The following is a 19,024-nucleotide window of genomic DNA, read 5'->3' on the forward strand; positions in this document are numbered from 1 at the left end:
GCATTAATAACTTTTAAACCTGACTTTTTAATAAATCTTGGAATATCTCCTTTAGTTGTAAAAAAGATATTCTATTAACAGTTTGGATTCTATTTTGATCTTAACAAGCCAAATTATCTTTTTTGTATGATGCTTAAAATGTAAACAGCATTGTTTGACACAATAATTATAAACTACATGAATGAATTAAAAGATTTGCTAAAAATTTCATTTACTAAAATCAGCCATCTTTCCGATTTTATCCTGACAAAAGAGTAAATTACACTTTGGGATATATATATATATATTTTCTGTCAGTTTAATCCATTTTATTGACTTCTCAATTAACAACAAAGTTCATTTGGACAGTAAATCAGAAAATACTTTCTATGGTGGCTTTAAATTACATTTTTTAACCCAAAAATGTTATCCAGAGCCGTTTTAGACAATAAATGCATCCGAAGTACAAACAGTAAAAATTCACATTCCCTTCAGTAACTCTCCTTTCACTTAGAACACAATGAACTTCTTAGGTGGGCAGAGTTCTCGTTCACTTAACCACAACCCCATTTTAGCACAGAATTGCATCAAAAAGAATTGAAGAAGTGATTAGAAAGGATATGCATTATTAATAAACCATATGCTATGTGTTAGGTTCCCACGAAATATTTTACTTTTCATTAAAAAAAAAAAAAATCCCTTCTCAAGGGCACTGCTTTCATTAGAGGACTGATTTCATTACCTATTTTCATTATCTTTTATAGTGAAATGCTCCTTTTCAAGTTATTAATACGCATTGGAGTTGTTACCAGCAAACACTGTTCTACACCTCCAGTTCAAAATATGAGTAGCAGTGTAATACTTAGGTTCAGTTATAAATTATATATGTATAAAACAAATAGAGTTGCCATTATTTATATATTGCAATAAATACACAAGAATGAATACAAGTTATTTTTCATAAAATACAATTTCTAATCAATTTAGGAGATTTCCACACTACGAGGACATTAAATACTTAAAACACCAGGTAATCCCCTCTGTTACAGAATGCCAGCCGGGTGAGATCTGAAAGAGATTCTTTATTGATAGCCAAATATTGTTGACTATACTAGCAATCTGTGTTTTCTTGCTATTTAAGAAAAAAATACAGAACCTAGACATTTAAAACATTATTCGTGTAATAATCACTACAGACTCTCACTGGATCTTTAAAAATTGTGTTAAAAATCGCCAAAGTCATGATGAACACAATTAATGCAGCTACATCATTTGAAAAAGCAATATAAATTATGCTGCTAAAGACAAAAACATTGACATACATAAACATCACAATGTAACACAGCAGTAACTAATTGCTATTTCATATGAAAAATTAAATGTAAAAAGTTATGCTAGGGAACTTGGAAATTTTTCACTTTAGCAAAATGTTCTATTTATATACCTCCAACTTCTATGATACAGTATACAATAAAATACTTTAAAAAGATATGACATTCAAATGCTTCATTTACACAAATAATATTGCCAATACTAATAAAAGTGATGCCCTTAAACATGAACTGCTCTGCTAATTGTAAGTTTAAAATTTTTTTTACTTGATTTTACATTTTAATTAGCAGTTAGCATTACATATTAATCAGTTCTGTGCTGACAAATAGAGAGGTCCTAGTCAAAATACTGTTTCTCAAAAGTAATGTACATCATATTGCTTGAAACTAAACAACCATATAAAAAGTGGCAATCATTTATCTAAACATGGATTATGAAAGACAACTGGCATATACTCAGGCAGAGTGTTGAGTCATGATTGTTTATTTACAATAAAAGTACTTTCACTGAAGCTAACATAAGTTTTTAGGTCAATTACTACAGTCTCTTAAAGTTATAAAAATATAAAATACCACAGGCTTTAGAGGCTATAACTTCATGTGGTTCTGATACTAGCAGCTGAAAAGTGTTTATAATTTAAAAATAAATAAACTATAGAGGTAAACCAGTTACAAAACAGCAGAGGACTGAGATAGTCACAAGAGTGAAAAGAATTGCTCAATTACACAATAGCTAACAAAATGGTGAAGCAGTTGGATCAAAAGTTTTAAAAACCTCTTTCAGAGATTTGTCATCTGTTTCTCTACCAGGATCATTATCTGGGGTTGGGCTCCCCTGTCCTGGCTGCCTTGCCTGCCTTGGATCACTGTACTGTGGTCTAATTAAGCCTGTTAATGCCTGAACAGGAAGGCTGTGCACTGCTGGGACCTGAACCTTACCAGAACTCCTGGGAACATCTGCCTGTGGGTCAGCTGGCCCATCAAGAGTGACTTCCACATTTGGATTGGTTTTCTGTGGAAGGATAGCTTCTCCAGGAGAAGGCTCATTTTTGTCACTACTTTTTAAGCCACCACTTTTTTTCTGGTTCTTTGAGTTTTCTCCTGAAGAAGCTGTTGCTAGTTCTGATGTGGATGATGAACCATGATCCCTAGGGTCATACAAACTAATACCACTAAGAACTGAAGTTGAAGTTCCCAGTGGAAGGCCAGCTGAGGAAGAGAGTTTAGGGACATATGGAGGCAGAGCCCCGGAACCAGAATTGCTAGCTCCTGCCCCTGAGGGCTGTGATAAACCAGGGTTTGATCTGGCTAAGTGAGGGGCACCCTTTGATGTATGTGAATCCTTCATAACCACTTGATGAGACTCTGTATTGGGCAGTCTGTGGAGCCTAGGATCAAAATTCTTTTGTAGTCTAGGATCTCCTAATTTACTTCCTGAACTGTGTGAGTCTCCAAATTGTTCTAGGTAGCCTTCTCTGCTTGTTGTGTTAATTTTGGCTTTGGCTGCTAATTTTGGATCAATGGACACTGTGTTTTGATGAAGATCACTTTTGGTATTCCATAACCTATTTAGCCTCTGGTCAGCTATAAGCGGGGGCAGAGGTAAATTGATTGAAGACACTGGATCAGGTTTAGGTAAAGGTACTGGAAGTAAGTCTTCCGGAGCCCACACGATGTGTTTTGCAAAGTTGGGTTTGGTTAGAATAATGTCCATTTTAATGTGACTGAACTGTCTCAATTGTGACCTTGGATCCTGGAGCATTACGCCAGGTGAGGCATCCAAAGGTATTAAGAAAGCTTTTTCTCTCAGTTCTCTTTCTGTATCTTCATCATCATCATCGCCTCTTTTGTGTTTGACATTAGTGCCAGCATTTGCATGATGCACATCAAACTTTGCTCCACTAACAGAAGAGCCTACGTGACCACTTCCATTCCCTCTCAATTTCCTGGGATCCCACGCAAGTCTAAGATCCAGTGGGGCAGACTCAGAAGGTTTTCTAATGTCTTGCCTTGGGATAGTCCTAAGTCTAGGGTCAACCACTTGGTTTCCTTTACTTTTCTCTTTAGCAAGTCTTGGATCAGTAGGAGTGCTGAGTTCTGTGGAAGGTTGTTGCTGATTCCTTAAAGTTTCTGTTTGTTTCTGTAATGTTTTCAGTATTGATTTGACACTGCTTCCTTCTTCCTCTTCACTACTGGAATACCAGTTAACTGTATCATCTAAATGCAGACAAAAACTTATTATAAAGAATGAAGCATTTATATGTAGACTTAATTAACATTAAAAAACACATACTCTTTCTGAAATAAGTATAGTCTAATTTCAAGAAAATGCATAACAAAAATGCCAGATTTCAAAACTGGAACAAAATAAGATGTGGTAAGAAAACTATCAATTCAGTCATTATACTGTATTAAGGAAGCAGGGTGATACTAGAATATGTGTAATGTCATTCTAGTCAGAGAAAAGGCAGGACCTTTCCTTCCAACTGGCCAAAGGGAATTCAGATATGTGTGTTGTATGTGTGGTGGGCTGTAGGAGAAAGGAAAATGCTCTTAGCATTCTAAAATGTGCTAGGTCTCTTCAAATCAAGCATTCCTTAAGCTTCCTAGCTCTGAATTTATCAAGTTAACAATGGACTAAAAAGAAAACAAAACATTGAAAGTGATGGTTAAGGTAGCAATGGAAACTGAGCAAATGAGAAATGGGGTGCAGACTTTTCATTTACTCTTTATTATATGTTTAGATATTTGACCTGTGTGACTATATTAGCTATTCAAACATTAACTTTAAAAATAACAAAACTGGCCAGACGCGGTGGCTCAGGCCTGTAATTCCAGCACTTTAGGAGGCTGAGGCAGGCGGATCACGAGGTCAGGAGATCGAGACCATCCTGGCTAACACGGTGAAACCCCGTCTCTACTAAAAATACAAAAAAATTAGCCGGGCGTGGTGGCAGGCACCTGTAGTCCCAGCTACTCAGGAGGCTGAGGCACGAGAACGGCGTGAACCCAGGAGGTGGAGCTTGAAGTGAGCCGAGATCGAGCCACTGCACTCCAGCCTGGGTGACAAAGCAAGACTCCATCTCAAAACAAAACAAAACAAACAAACAAAAACCCTAACATCCTAAAACTTATATACTTTATGAGAACACTTTGAGTCTTACTTTTAAAGCCTATTTAACTCTAGTGTATCAGACACAAGTTTAAGAAGCCTACCTATCATAAGTCTTTTCTCTAGCAGAAGGAATTACAAACTGATGTTTCAGAAGGGTGATTCTCTCTCCTCTCCATTAAAATAGACACAGGTTAGCTCTGAATTGGCCACAAGGTATCTCCTGTTCACATTCTTGCCAGAACGTAAGAGTCAGAACATGGGATACAGATATATAGATATACTTTATATGCATATATGTATCTCCATCCTAGAGTATCTTGGATCAGCAGAATATCCTAGACATTCTCATTTTTACCTCATCTCACTGCTCACTAATGCATGCCTACTACATGAAACTTTAGTGTTACAGGGTTAGTTTGAACAGAGCAGTGCTTACAAAACAAGCATTGGTATTTAGGGTAGAATGTGGGTTAAAACAGCATATGGTATGTCACAACTGCAAAAAGTTTTACTCAGATCTCAGTCTGAAAAAACTACTTCTAGACACTAGATCTCTTTTCTTCTCTTTGACATCAAGGAAACCTACAGATGGATTTGTGATTCACTTTTACCAGTTGCAATTACTTTAAATATTTCTGTATAGTAATTTCACTCCTCATAGTATTCGTTACTTCTATCCTTACTTTTTCATTCCCGTATCAATACATTTTATAAGCATTATATATATATTTTATAATTTATAAAGCATACTTAAAAATCTTTCTTAAATGAGAGTGAAAATAGTAACAGAGGGAGAGTAGAAGAATAGAGACAGGCTGGTGGAAAACAGATATTAGATAAAAAATGATAATTAGCAGCTTTTTATCAAAGCAGAGATAAAATGCATAAAAGCATTAAAATCCATAAAAATTAACACAAACACAAGTAAACCTAGCTGTTCAAAATATTTCTGTGTCAGAGCCAACAACTCCCATAGAACACTACCAATTACATAACATTATAGAATAAAATTTTCTATTATCTAAAAGTTTTATTCTTTGTTTATGAAACTTTAAGACTACCGAAAGATTACTTATTTATTTATTTATTTATTTTTGAGACAGAGTCTCGCTCTGTTACCCAGGCTGGAGTGCAATGGGGTGATCTCAGCTCACTGCAACCTCCGCCTCCTGCAAGCGATTCTCCTGCCTCAGCCTTCTGAGTAGCTGGGACTATAGATGCGTGTCACCACGCCCAGCTAATTTTTGCATTTTTAGTACAGATGTTTCACCATGCTGGCAGGATGGTCTCGATCTCTTGACCTCGTGATTCACCCGTCTTGGCCTCCCAAAGTGCTGGGATTACAGGCGTGAGCCACTGTGCCCAGCTGAAAGATTACTATTAAAATGTTTATAATTTAAATTGTACAGGAAATTCACTTATTAGGAATCTTTCATTCTCCTGTGATGTTAGGTAAATGAAGAATCAATAATATCTTCTTTGAAAATGTAGCAAAAAATGGTCATATACATTGATGCAAGAAACTGAAGAGGACACCAAAAATTGGAAAGATATTCCATGTTCATGGATTGGAAGAATCAATATTGTTAAAATGTCCATACTACTCAAAGCAATCTACAGATTCAATGCAATTCCAATCAAAACACCAATAGTGTTCTTCAGAGATATAGAAAAAACTATCCTAAAATTTATATGGAACCACAAAGGACTCAGAATAGTCAAACCTATCCTGAGCAAAAGGAACAAAACTAGAGGAATCACATTACCTGATGTCAAATTATACTACAGAGCTACAGTAATCAAAACAGCATGGTACTGGCATAAAAACAGGCACATAAGCTGGGTACAATGGCTCACACCTGTAATCCCAGCACTTTGGGAGGCCGACACAGGCAGATCACTTGAGGCCAGGCATTTGAGACCAACCCGGCCAACATGGCAAAACCCTGTCTCTACTAAAAATACAAAAAAAATTAACTGGGCATGGTGGTGTGCACCTGTAGTCCCAGCTACTTGGGAGGCTGAGGCACGAGAATTGCTCAAACTCAGGAGGTGGAGGTTGTAGTGAGCTGAGATTGCACCACTGCGCAACAGAGTAAGACCCTATCTCAAGAAAAAACAAAAACAAAAACAAAAAAATGAACTAACAAAAAAGCAGACACATAGACCAATGGAACAGAGCAGAGAACCCAGAAGCAAACCCATACATCTACAGTGAACTGATTTTCGACAAAGGTGCCAAAAACATACACTGGGGAAAGGACAATCTCTTCAATAAATGGTGCTGGGAAAACTGGATATCCATATGCAGAAGAGTAAAACTAGACTCCTATTTCTCACCACATACAAAGATCAAATCAAAATGGATTAAATACTTAAATCTAAGACCTCAAACTATGAAACTGCTACCAGAAAACATTGGGTAAACTCTCCAGGACACTGGTCTGGGCAAAGATTTCTTAAGTAATACCTCACAAGTGCAGGCAACCAAAGCAAAAATGGACAAATGGGATCATATCAAGTTAAAAAGCTGCATTATAAAGGAAACAAATGATGAGACAACCCACAGAATGGGAGAAAATATCTGCAAACTACCTATCCGAGAAGGGATTAATAACTAGAATATATAAGGAGTTCAAACAACTCTATAGGGAAAAAAAATCAATAATCCAATTTAAAAATGGGCAAAATATCTGAATAGACATTTCTCAAAAGAAGACATAAAAATGGCACACAGGTATATGAAAAGGTGCACAACATCACTCATCATCAGAGAAATGCAAATCAAAACTACAATGAGCTATCATCTCACCCCAGTTAAAATGGCTCTTATTCAAAAGACAGGAAATAACAAATGCAGGCAAGGATGTGGAGGAAAGAGAACCCTCATACACTGTTGGTGGGAAAGTAAATCAGTACGACCACTATGGAGAACAGTTTGAAAGTTCCTCAAAAAACTAAAAATAGAGTTACCATCTGATCCAGCAATACCACTGCTAGGTATATACCCAAAAGAAAGAAAATCAGTATATGAAAGAGATACCTGTACTCTCACGTTTACTGCAGCATTATTCACAATAGCCAAGATTTGGAAGCAACCTAAGTGTCCATCAACAGACAACGGTCAGGCATGGTGGCTCACACCTGTAATCCCAGCACTTTGGTAGGCTGAGCTGGGCAGATCACCTGAGGTCAGGAGTTCGCAACCAGCCTGGCCAACACAGTGAAACCTCATCTTTACTAAAAATATAAAAATCAGATGGGCATGGTGGTGCACACCTGTAATCCCAGCTACTTAGGAGGCTGCGGCATGAGAACTGCTTGAACCTGGGAAGAAGAGGTTGCAGTGAGCCGAGATCGTGCCACTGAACTCTAGCCTGGGCAACAGAGTGGGACTCTTAAAACAAAACAAAACAAAACAAACAAAAAACAGACAATGGGTAAATAAAATGTGGCATATTTACACAATGGAGTACTATTTAGTCATAAAAAGAATGAGATCCTCTCATTTGCAATAAGGAACTGGAGGTCATTATGTTAAGTGAAATAAGCCAGGCACATGAAGACAAACTTCTCATGTTCTCACTTATTTGTGGGAGCTAAAAACTAAAACAATTGAACTCACGGACATAGAGAGTAGAAGGATGGTTACCAGAGACTGGGAAGGGTAGCTGGCAGATAGGGAGGAAGTGGGGATGGTTAATGGGTACCAAAAGTTAAATAGAATGAATAAGACCTAGTATTTGATAGCACAACAGGGTGACTATTGTCAATAATAATTTAATTGTACATTTAAAAAAACTAGAAGAATATAACTGGATTATTTGTAACACAGAGGATAAATGCTTAAGGTGATGGATACTCTATTTACCCTGATGTGATTATTATGCATTGCATGCCTCTATCAAAATACCTCACGTACTCCATAAATATATATACCTACTATGTACCCACAAAAATAATTTTAAAATTATATATATTTTTAAATGTTCATATAATAGCTTGTAGCTACCTAGCGTTACATAGTTTTACATAAATGTCATGTTTGAGTGGCCAAACATCAATTTTGTAATTCATAAACAGAACTGAATGCTTTAAACTTTTCTCATCCTTTACTGAACTAACTGTTGTATACTTCCCAATATCAAAAATACTAAGATAAACTTAGTTTCCATATAATCTTTTTATGTTTAAAAATATTTCTTAGTATTATAGCAGATCCTTAATTATATAGCCTATGACATAAAAATATCTCTAATAACTGAATCATTTTGAAATTGGGCTAGAACTCAAAATCCTCAAACTGAAAGGTGTCCTTTTCTTGTTCTATTTATTTTCTTCAAAAAAAAAAAAAGCAAAAGGCTTGTTTGCAAGTCTGCACAACCTTGAACTCTAGCTTCAGATATTTTTACTGCTTCAAGTCAAACCTTTTGCAATTAAGTATTAATGCAATTAATGGCACTGAAACCACAATCAATCACAAGATAGTTGCTATGAGATAAATTGGAAATAGAAGAGAGAGCTCATTTTTAATTCTTTTTTTTTTTTTTTTTGAGACTGAGTCTTGCTCTGTTGCCCATGCTGGAGTGCAGTGGCGAGGTCTCAGCTCACTAGAACCTCCGCCTCCCAGGTTGAAACGATTCTCCTGCTTCAGCCTCCTGAGTAGCTGGTACTACAGGCACACGCCAACACAATCAGCTAAGTTTTGCATTTTTAGTGGAGATGGGGTTTCACCATGTTGGCCAGGTTGATCTTGAACTCCTGACCTCCAGTGATTCACCTGCCTCGGCCATTTAAAAGTTTTAACCCATCCAAATAGGTAAGATGCTATTAATAACTTCTGACACACCTTCTTCCTTGCTTGGTGCTCTATGAGGTTGGGTGCTGGTTTGTTCTTCATCTTCTTGGTATCTCTGAGTAAGTCTGACAAAAAGAGCTCTTTGCACCGCAGGGAGGAGGCCTGGTACAGGCAGAGGGCCATGGCCTGTCCTGGTGCTGCTGCCGTCAGACCCACTCCCATGGTTAGGTGAGTCTTGAACAATAGGAGGCTGCTGCTGGGCAAATTCGCCATGCCACATCCCATCTACATGTATAACATGGGGAGAGACAGTCATTGAGTGAGCACAAAACTCCACCAAAGTCATAAGAAATGAAAACTTTCATAATAGGCACACTGGATTATCAAATTATGTCATTTAAAAATATTTCTAAAAGTTATCTAAAATTCTATTGTTTCAAAAGTTTGGCAAACTGAAAACATTTTAAGGTTTCAATCTTATCAATTTTATTTAGCTTTACTTAAAACATGTTTCTATCATGCTTTTAATGAAAAATAGGACTGCATTTTAAATTAGGAATAAATTATTCAAAAAGTAAACTTACCACCAGAGTTACTGGGTGGCTGAAAATTATGTACAGGATGCTGTGCATAGTAATTATCATAAAACTCAGCTGGGTTTTGCAGGGACTCATAATTGGTGTTAAGCTGCATTTCACCAGGACTTTGCTGGTATGATGAACCTGGAGAACAGTGATTCTCTCTGGGTACTTTCATCACATGTCCTGGAAAGCCTGGGGAGTGGTAAGCCCCACCCATACTTGGTGGTGTCAAAGATGTGTCTGGTTGAACAAGTACTCCAGCTTGATTTTGAGGACCTACAATTTCAGGTGGACCAGGTGGTAAAGGTGGGCTCTGTGGCACTGGTAGACCAGGAGGTCCTGCACATGGGTGATGTCCAGGGGAGCCTGGGTGCATCACAGGACTACTGTGTCCCTGAGACATGTTAGGTCCAGGACCTGGACTTGACCCAGAACTATAGATATGTTGAGGGTGTGGACTGCTTCCCTGAAATTGTGGTCCTGGTGGTGAGGCACTGTTATAAAATGCTGGTGGCCTGTAGACAGAAATAATATTTCTTACTTCAAAGAAAAAGAAACAAACAAGAACATTAACAGTTCTAAACAGATATTGGTTAAGTATGTTTTTTTAATATCAGAATACTGTGTGTTTAAGAAGGAATTTGTTCCATATCGTTGATAGGTAGAAACACGAAATAGACCTCTTGCTTTCATTTTAGCCCACTTGCTGCTTACTGTCAGCTGTTCTAAAACTTACTCTGTTTTGAAAAATACAGAAAAGTACAAAGATAAATAAGAATCACCCCTAATCCCACTATTCAAAGATAAAATTTTTTATTGGTTCTCTCCTACTACTCCCTTTTTTCAGGTATATGTAACCTTTTACAATAAAATTAGAATCTACTACACATAAACATCCAACTTTTTATAACAACTTGTAATTGGTTATTGCTGGCATATAAAAAGACATTCAGTTTTTGAATGTTGCTCTTCTTTCTTGACATCTTGCTAATTTAATTAGCAAGTTTTGTCTGTTGATTCCTTTGGGTTGAGGGAAACTTCCCAAATAATTAGGCTGCCACTCCACTTCTAATCTTTATAACTTTATCTGATTTCATTGACCAGGATACAATATATATTAGCAAAACAGTGGACATACTTATCTTCTTGACATTAGTAGAAATACTTTTAATGGTTCAAATGAATTGTGATATTTGCTATAGATTTCTTGTTCCTCATTGGCTGAGACCTCCTTGCCTTCCTGAGTTGTCAAGGCTAAACGAATGCTCCACAATGCGACTTAAGGCCCAGGTGCACAGACCCTGGGGAACTGGCAGCAGGGCTGGTGTTAGAAAATGAAAATCTGGATCCAGATGTTTTCCTCCAATAGCCTAAAGAATTGCTCTTCAAAAATAATCAAATACGTGGAGACCTATTTCCCACAATCTGAAGGCATTATCAACAACAATGCAGCCTCATAATCAAGTGAGAATGCCAAATCCACCCACCAGGCAGGGTCCTTCAGCATTACTATGCTGAGAGGTTTCAGAAGCTGTGTAAGGATTCCATATGGGAAAGCACTGATGGCAAGCAGCAGAGGGTGGGAACGGAAAACAAAGGGGGGAGCAGCCATCTGCGTGCATGCTAGATATGTACTATCTCTAACCAAGTTTAATTATAGATTAGCTTGGAATATGACTTAGTTTCTTAATGATCATTTTCAGAAAAAAAAAGTTGATGTCATTTTGAAAGTTTTCACTTACTTCCTCCCAATTTTATGCGCTAAATCCACAGTAGGTTTTACAACTATTTCAAAAAGAGATGGAATTTTCCTAAAATCATCAGAGAAATCTGTCTGAAAATCGTCTTCAGGATCAGAAAAGGGAAAATGCTCTGGAGGGGTTGGCAGAAGCCCAACCCCTGGAGGTGGTTTGGGAAGAGGAGTTATGCCACGCTTTCTAAGTTCCTCTAATTCTCTTTCATCTTCATTTATGAGTTCTTCATCAGTATTCAACACCTAAAAATAATTGGCAAAGATTACTATTGCAAAGTGAGTCTTTTCCTCACATTTAAAACTAGGAAGACTTAAGTTTTGTTAGTAGAAAAGTAACATTAAAGTTGAAATAAGCTGGTCACAGTGGCTCACGCCTATAATCTTGACACTTTGGAAGGCCAAGGCAGGTAGATCGCTTGAGCCCAAGAGACCAGCCTGAGCAACATGGAGAATCCCCCGTCTCTATAAAAAGTGCAGAAATTAGCTGCACATGGTAGTGCCCGCCTCGGAAGGTTGAGGTGGGAGGATGGCCCCAGGGGTGGGGGTGGGGGTTGCAGGACAGGGGGTTGGCAAGGAGCAGGGTGTGGAGGTTGCAGTAAGCTGAGCCAAGATCACACCACTACACCCAGCCTGGGCAATGCAGCAAGACCCTGCCAAAAAAAAAAAGAGAAAAGAGACAGAGAGAGAGAGAAAGAAAGAAAAAGCAAGCAAGAGAGAGAGGGAGAGAGGGAGGAAGGAAGGAAAGGAAGGAAAGGAAGGGAAGGAGGGAAGGGAGAGAGAAAGGAAAAAAACAGTTGAAATGGTTTGGAAATAGCTAACTCCTCATTTTTTATAAATAGAATGAAGTTGAAAAAGGTAAAGAATATTCCTCAAATAGAATAAAATATAAAACAGTAAACCTTCAATTTCTCAGCAGTTTCACAAAATATCATTTATAAAATATTATTCAAGTCAAATGTATTTGTGGAGAGATATAATCAAGGTACAAAAATATTACTCACTTTGTCCAAAAGTTTCTTTGTTTCTTTAGTTAGATCATCATGGGAAAATTTACAGTTGTCTCCCTGGTAACATTTTGCTCCACTATGATAGAACTTGCAAGGAAATTCATGTAAATAAAAATATTAAGGAAAAGACCAGGTAAAATCAAGGTCTATTTTATTTTTTAAACCAAAACCTACAACTGTTAGACAAGATGGTTAAGTTCTAGAGATTTGCTATATAACATTGTACCTATAGTCAACGATACTGTATTGTATACTTAAAATTTTGTTAAGGGAGTAGAACTCATGATAAGTGTTCTTAACACATACACACATTAAACCATAACTGTGCTGAATCAATAAGGCTGTATTATTATATATTATACTGAATTTACTATAATCACATCAGCTTATTTTTTATTCTATTAAGGTTAGATATTTTAATTATACAAAAACATTCAAACAGCTTTTTTCTCTATTAAAACTAGAAAGCCACTTTTTAAAGAAAAAAAAACATTTATACGTCATGTTAAAGGCGAATATCCCAATAATCAACTACAGACTATATCTCAAGATTTTGGAGACAAACTTATAAAGAAAATATTAAATCTAGAAGTATAGTGAAAAATGTACCATTCTCAGGTGATGTGTGCTCAAGCTAAAACAAAAAGGCACTATCATTAAAACATGTTTATGTCTGCCACAATCACTATTATTTAACATTCTTCTGGGAATGTGACCAATACAATTAAAATTAAATAAGAGGCATGAATATTGTAAATGAAGTAAAATTATTATTATTTACAAACAGCATGACTATGTGACAAAAACCCTGTAAGAATAGATGGAAAGCTTTCAGAAACAGAATAAAGTATTTGTTTTCTAAAAAAATACGTCAAATCTGAAAAAAATTTATTTTTCTTGATTAGGACAAATTTATTTCATTTTATTTGTTTTTATTGTTTGCCAAATCACTTCTAACCTGAGAATATTACATTTTTTAAAAAAAGGAAGGCGTATATGCCTTATCAAATACCAAACATACTCTTACAGAGGGGAATAATCAAATACCACAATAGATAAGAGTAGTATAGAAGCAGAATTGTGTAAAAATGAGAATTTAGGGTCTGGTAAAGATGCCATTTTAAATCAGTAAAGATGAGGCAATGAGTTAATCATCTGGAAAATAAAAGGTCCTTATAACACACTGTGTATTAAAATACAGTCCACATTCATGTAAATGTCAAATTTAAAATTACAATATTCATAATCATTATAGATTTCATTTTTGTAAAAAATTATGTGTATAGGCTGGGCCCAGTGGCTCACGCCTATAATCCCAGCACTTTGGGAGACTGAGGCAGGCGGATCACCTGAGGGCGGGAGTTTGAGACCAGCCTGACCAACATGGAGAAACCACATCTCTACTAAAATTACAAAAATTAGCTGGGCGTGGTGGTGCATGCCTGTAATCCCAGCTACTAGGGAGGCTGAGGCAGGAGAATTGCTTGAACCCGGGAGGCAGAGGTTGCAGTGAGCAGAGATCGCATCATTGGACTCTAGTCTGAGCAACAAAAGTGAAACTCCATCTCAAAAAAAAAAAAGAATTATGTGTATAAACATATACACATCCATTCATACCATAGCACAGAAAAAAAAGTCTGAAAGGCTTTATGCCATAATGCAAGCATAGTTATCTCTGTAGGATGACATTACTTAGGATTTTTTAAGTTTGTTTGAAGGTCTTTAACCATACCAAAGCAGAATAAATGAAGTCCCTCTCATGTTGACCTCATAGGTTCAACAACTTTCATCATTTGTTGTAAATATTTCCATACCTATTCTGAACAGATAAGGAATATTGTTTCTATTGTTTCTTTCCTTTTTTTTTTTTGAGACGGAGTCTTGCTCTGTTGCCCAAACTGGAGTGCAGTGGCACCATCTCTCGGCTCACTGCAACCTCCACCTCCCAGGTTCAAGCAATTCTCCTGCCTCAGCCTCCCAAGTAGCTGGGATTACAGTCCCATGCCACCACGCCCAACTAATTTGTGTATTTTTAGTAGAGATGGGGTTTCACCATGTTGGCCAGGTTGGTCTCCAACTCCTCACCTCAGGTGATCCACCCACCTCGGCCTCCGAAAGTGCTGGGATTACAGGCATGAGCCACCGTGCCTGGTCCCTTTCCTCCTTAAATTACTTATGGGAGTGGAGGAGGTGTCTCACTATGTTACCCAGGCTGGTCAACTCCTGGCCTCAAGCAATCCTCCCGACCCAGCATCCCAGTGTCAGGATTACAGGTGTGAGCTACCATGCCTAGCCAGGAATACTTTTTCTTACCAGTCAAGACTCCATTACCAACCTGGCAAAATTAATGTGTTAATTTCAACTAGTAACCAGTCAATATACAAATTTTCCAGACTCTTAAAAAAGTATATTTTTATAATTCCTTTCTTCAGATCAGGACACAAAGATGATCCACAAATTGTATCTAGTTATCTCCCAAGTTACTTTTATTGATTTCTAGAAGTTCCCCTTTCCCTTTTATTTTTGTATCATTTGTTAATTTTAATATAGGTCATAGATGGTATTCAAATACTCTCTACTGTATCATATCAAAAGGCATTTAATATCTGGTTGTTTCTTTTTAGTAATGTTAAGACTGATCAGTCCTTTCAGGTGTTGTCAGCTTCATCCATCAATTGTAAAGTTCCTAATTAACTTTCACCTCATGATTTTAGCAGGCATCAGTAATCACTGCCCAGGTCTATTGGGGAGAATTTGCAAAACTTGGGATTGCTGGGTCAAAGGGTAAATGCATATATAATTTTGCCAGACATTGCCAAGCTCTCTATAGGAATGCACCATTTTGACACTGCCAGCAACAAGGTTTTCTCACATCCTTGCTAACAAACTTTGCTGTCATGGTTTTTTGATTTTGCAAACCTGACACAGCTGCAAATGTTATCTCAGTGTGGCTTAAATTACATTCCCCTTATTAGGAACAAGACTGAACATCTTTCTATATGTTTTGGGACCATTTGCATTTCTCTTTCTGTGAATCTGTATCTCTTGCCTCATTTTTCTTCTTAGTGTTTAGAAACTCATATATTAAGGGTATGACCTCTTTGTAAGTGATATAAATTACACATAATCTTTCTCACTTTATTATTTATCTTTTTATTTAGCTCATGTTACATGTATTTGTTTTGCAAATGCAAGCTTTTTCATGGAGTCAAACTTTCAATCTGTTCCCTTTTTGCTTCTGGATTTTGAGACAAGGAAATTTTTCTGTTCTCCTGGGTTATAAAGAAATTCATCATGTATTCCTCTGGTAATTGCATGGTTCCATTTTTTGACATTTTGATCTATGGTAACAGGCATTTTTCATTTTCCATTTTATTCACTTTCTTTTTTTCACATTTTTAAAACACAACAGAATTTAAAAATTTATCTGGAAAAATAAACATCAGAATCTACCAAATATTACAGTGTGCTGTTGTGGCAGAAATAATCACAGCAAAGCAACACAGCCATGAGGGTGAACAAATCCATGAAGCCAAACACGAACTCCAAAAAAATAAATCCATACATATAAACATATTATCAATGATAGTTTCAATTCCGTGGGGGAAAGCTTTATTAGTCATAAGTGGTAGTGAGCAACCTGATAAGATATTTGGGGGGAAATTAACATGGAAAAATTGCAGAATATATTTTTTTAAAGGACCAGAACACTATATATAGTGAAATTCCAATTTGGGTAGGAGCAGGAATACAATTTACATGTATATATTTCCCAAGGGAGAGTGGGGAAGAATACAGCATCTATCATTGAGTGGTAAGATTTGATAAGACTTTTATAATTTTTACAATGATAATTTTATTACTCCTGAACTTAAGTAAAATAATTATGGAGTAAAATAATTATGGAATAAAATAAGTATTTTGCCAACTACTCCTTCAGGAAGCAGATTCTCTTGAAATACTTTAAGCTGATTATATTAAGGTACCTTCCCTTCACAGAATTTTTTCCAAAGGGCAGTTATCTCATTTCCCTAAAGAATAAAAGTCGGTTTGCTCTTTTGAAGTACAAAGTTTGACTAGACTGGCTTTATGTAATGTGTTGTTTTAAAGTTAAAAACCAAACTAGGCTTTCTAGGGTGTATTTATTATTTTTTAAAACCTCAAGGATGCTTTAAAACCTCAGCATTTTGTTTAACATACATTTTAAATAAAGGATATTATGCATATAAATGCAATTCTCTCCTTTGGTACAATATCCTTGTAAATAAAATTTGCAGATCTCTTTTCTTTTCTCCAACTCTGCATCATGATCAAATTTACACTGATCTCCCTATTCACAAAAAAAAAAAGAAAAGAAAGAAAAGAAAAAGAAAAAAACGGTAAGAAACAAAGAGAAACAAAGAAACAACAGCTGAATTTTCTACATGGTGTCTCATGGTAAAATTATGGTCATTATCTTCAGTCTTTAATAATGAACAAATAATAACTCAAATGACCCCTTAGAATTCCTGCCCAAGACAGTGGATGTAGCTACATGCATTGAGGCAGCACAGTGAGCAAGACCTCACAGGATACTGCCTGAGTTCAACCAGCACTCACCATTTCTAGCTGAGCTACCATGGGAACTTACTCAACCTCTTGGTGCCATGAATAAAATGGGGATAATAACATTAACTACTTTGTAGGGTCACTGTAGGATTAAATCATTTAATATTAGTTGTACTTTGAACAGTACTTGCCACGTAGCATTATGTGTCTTTTAAACAAAATTAAAACATAATTTCAACAAATTATGTTATTGTCCCAGAACATAATTAAATGAGCTCTAATATATGGTATTTCCATGCAAGATACATTTTAAAGACCCAGTTTTATTACAACTACATGAGAAGAGAAAAAAATTAACCACCCCCCAAAAGACTTTAATTTTAAAGATTATTTTGGAAGTTAAAATGATTTATGATACCTCTATAAATTTACCTTAATACATCTCCCTTCCAGGAAGTATTTACAGATTTGTTTTCCTTTGTGTTCCACTGTGTGCTGATTAATAAATTCCTGAGTCATAACCTTCCATTTTTTCCCTGGTTTACTATACTGCAAGAAAAAAATTTCATTTGAATGCAACATATGAAACATTAATAGGTATCAAAATGTATAATTAAGTTAATCTGGAAAAAAGTACAAATTGACTACAAAAAGTGATCAAGACTGAACATTCTGATGCTATTCATTTATTTGGAGAGAGATATGTGTCTAGTAATCTACTTATGCTACTAGTGATTACCAAAAAAAGTCTATTTCTTTCTATTTTAATGAAGATGAATAACTATTTTTAAATAAAATTATAAAAAGCTTGAAAATCCACAATTCTCAATATGAGCAAAGGCACAATAAAATATGCACTAATATTATTGATAGGTATGTTATAAAAGACTTTGAAATATCCATATTGTTTGACATACAATTTGTACTTTTGGGGATTATTTTGAAAGAATTATCAGAGAGACACATAAAGATCTATTCATATAATAAATTACTGCAGAAATACTGACATAGTAAAACAAACAGAAAAACGAGAAACACTCTACACATCTAAAACTAGGAGACTAGTCAAATACATTACGATACATTTAGGTGGCAGAATATTATGCAGTCATTAAAAAAATCAACAACTTTGGATCATAAAAAGTGTTTACATAGTGGCTCATGCCTGTAATCCCAGCACTTTGGAATCATTTGAGGCCAGGAATTTGAGATCAGCCTGGACAACATAGTGAAACCCTGTCTCTAGTGAAAATACAAAATATTAGCCAGGCGTGGTGGCACACACCTCTGTAATCTCAGCTACTTGGGATGCTGAGGCATGAGAATCGCTTGAACCTGGGAGGTGGAGGCTGCAGTGAGCCAAGATCACGCCACTGCATTTCTGCCTGGGCAACAGAGTGAGAGTGTCTCAAAAAAAACAAAACAAAACAAACAAAAAAAAAGTTTACAATAATTTTTGAAGTAAAAAATTGATCCTAATTCTACAATAATAAATAAAGGCAAAGGAAAAAAGACAAAAAGAATATACCCCCATATTTTACGGTGTATATATCTCTGGATGGCAGGATTAGAGATTGTGTATGTGTGTCGTTATTTTGTACTTTCTTTAGGGGAAAAAAAGGGCAAACAAACAGGGAGCGTGTATTACCTTTAACTTTTAAATTTAAAAAGTTAAGAAAAAAACTTAAGAAAATTAAAGGAAAAGAAATCTTATAGCCCTACTTGTTTTCCTTACCTCTCCTGAGTCCCCTATTCAACTTCTGCTTTACATGTAAGATTGAGTAACAAGGCAGAGTATGATGATGCTTAACCATGCTAAATGTAATGAGTTACGTTCATCAACTCTAAAAAACAACAATATTTTTCAAGCACCTGGTATGCACTGTGCCCTGTACATCACAGGAGTTCAATG

General features: G+C 36.1%; 1 protein-coding gene across 3 annotated transcripts in view; it reads right to left on the reverse strand.

Annotated features, from left to right (window-relative positions):
* Nucleotides 1-278: 278 nt before the first annotated feature.
* ZC3H6 (zinc finger CCCH-type containing 6) overlaps nt 279-19,024 on the reverse strand; it is a 59,195-nt gene continuing 40,449 nt past the window's right edge. For 2 of the 3 annotated variants that reach the window (XM_023189434.2, XM_023189436.1), the window contains exons 6-12: nt 17,545-17,661; nt 16,783-16,894; nt 12,559-12,668; nt 11,547-11,800; nt 9,808-10,319; nt 9,275-9,508; nt 279-3,527 (exon numbers count right to left, since the gene is read on the reverse strand). In XM_023189434.2, the coding sequence (XP_023045202.1) occupies nt 2,044-3,527; nt 9,275-9,508; nt 9,808-10,319; nt 11,547-11,800; nt 12,559-12,668; nt 16,783-16,894; nt 17,545-17,661 (2,823 nt within the window). In that variant the 3' untranslated portion in view covers nt 279-2,043. The remainder of the gene's footprint in view (nt 3,528-9,274; nt 9,509-9,807; nt 10,320-11,546; nt 11,801-12,558; nt 12,669-16,782; nt 16,895-17,544; nt 17,662-19,024) is intronic. The other variant, XM_023189435.3, reaches the window with a different exon arrangement.

This window comes from Piliocolobus tephrosceles, chromosome 15, assembly GCF_002776525.5.
Source record: "Piliocolobus tephrosceles isolate RC106 chromosome 15, ASM277652v3, whole genome shotgun sequence".
NCBI classification, from domain to species: Eukaryota; Metazoa; Chordata; class Mammalia; order Primates; family Cercopithecidae; genus Piliocolobus; species Piliocolobus tephrosceles.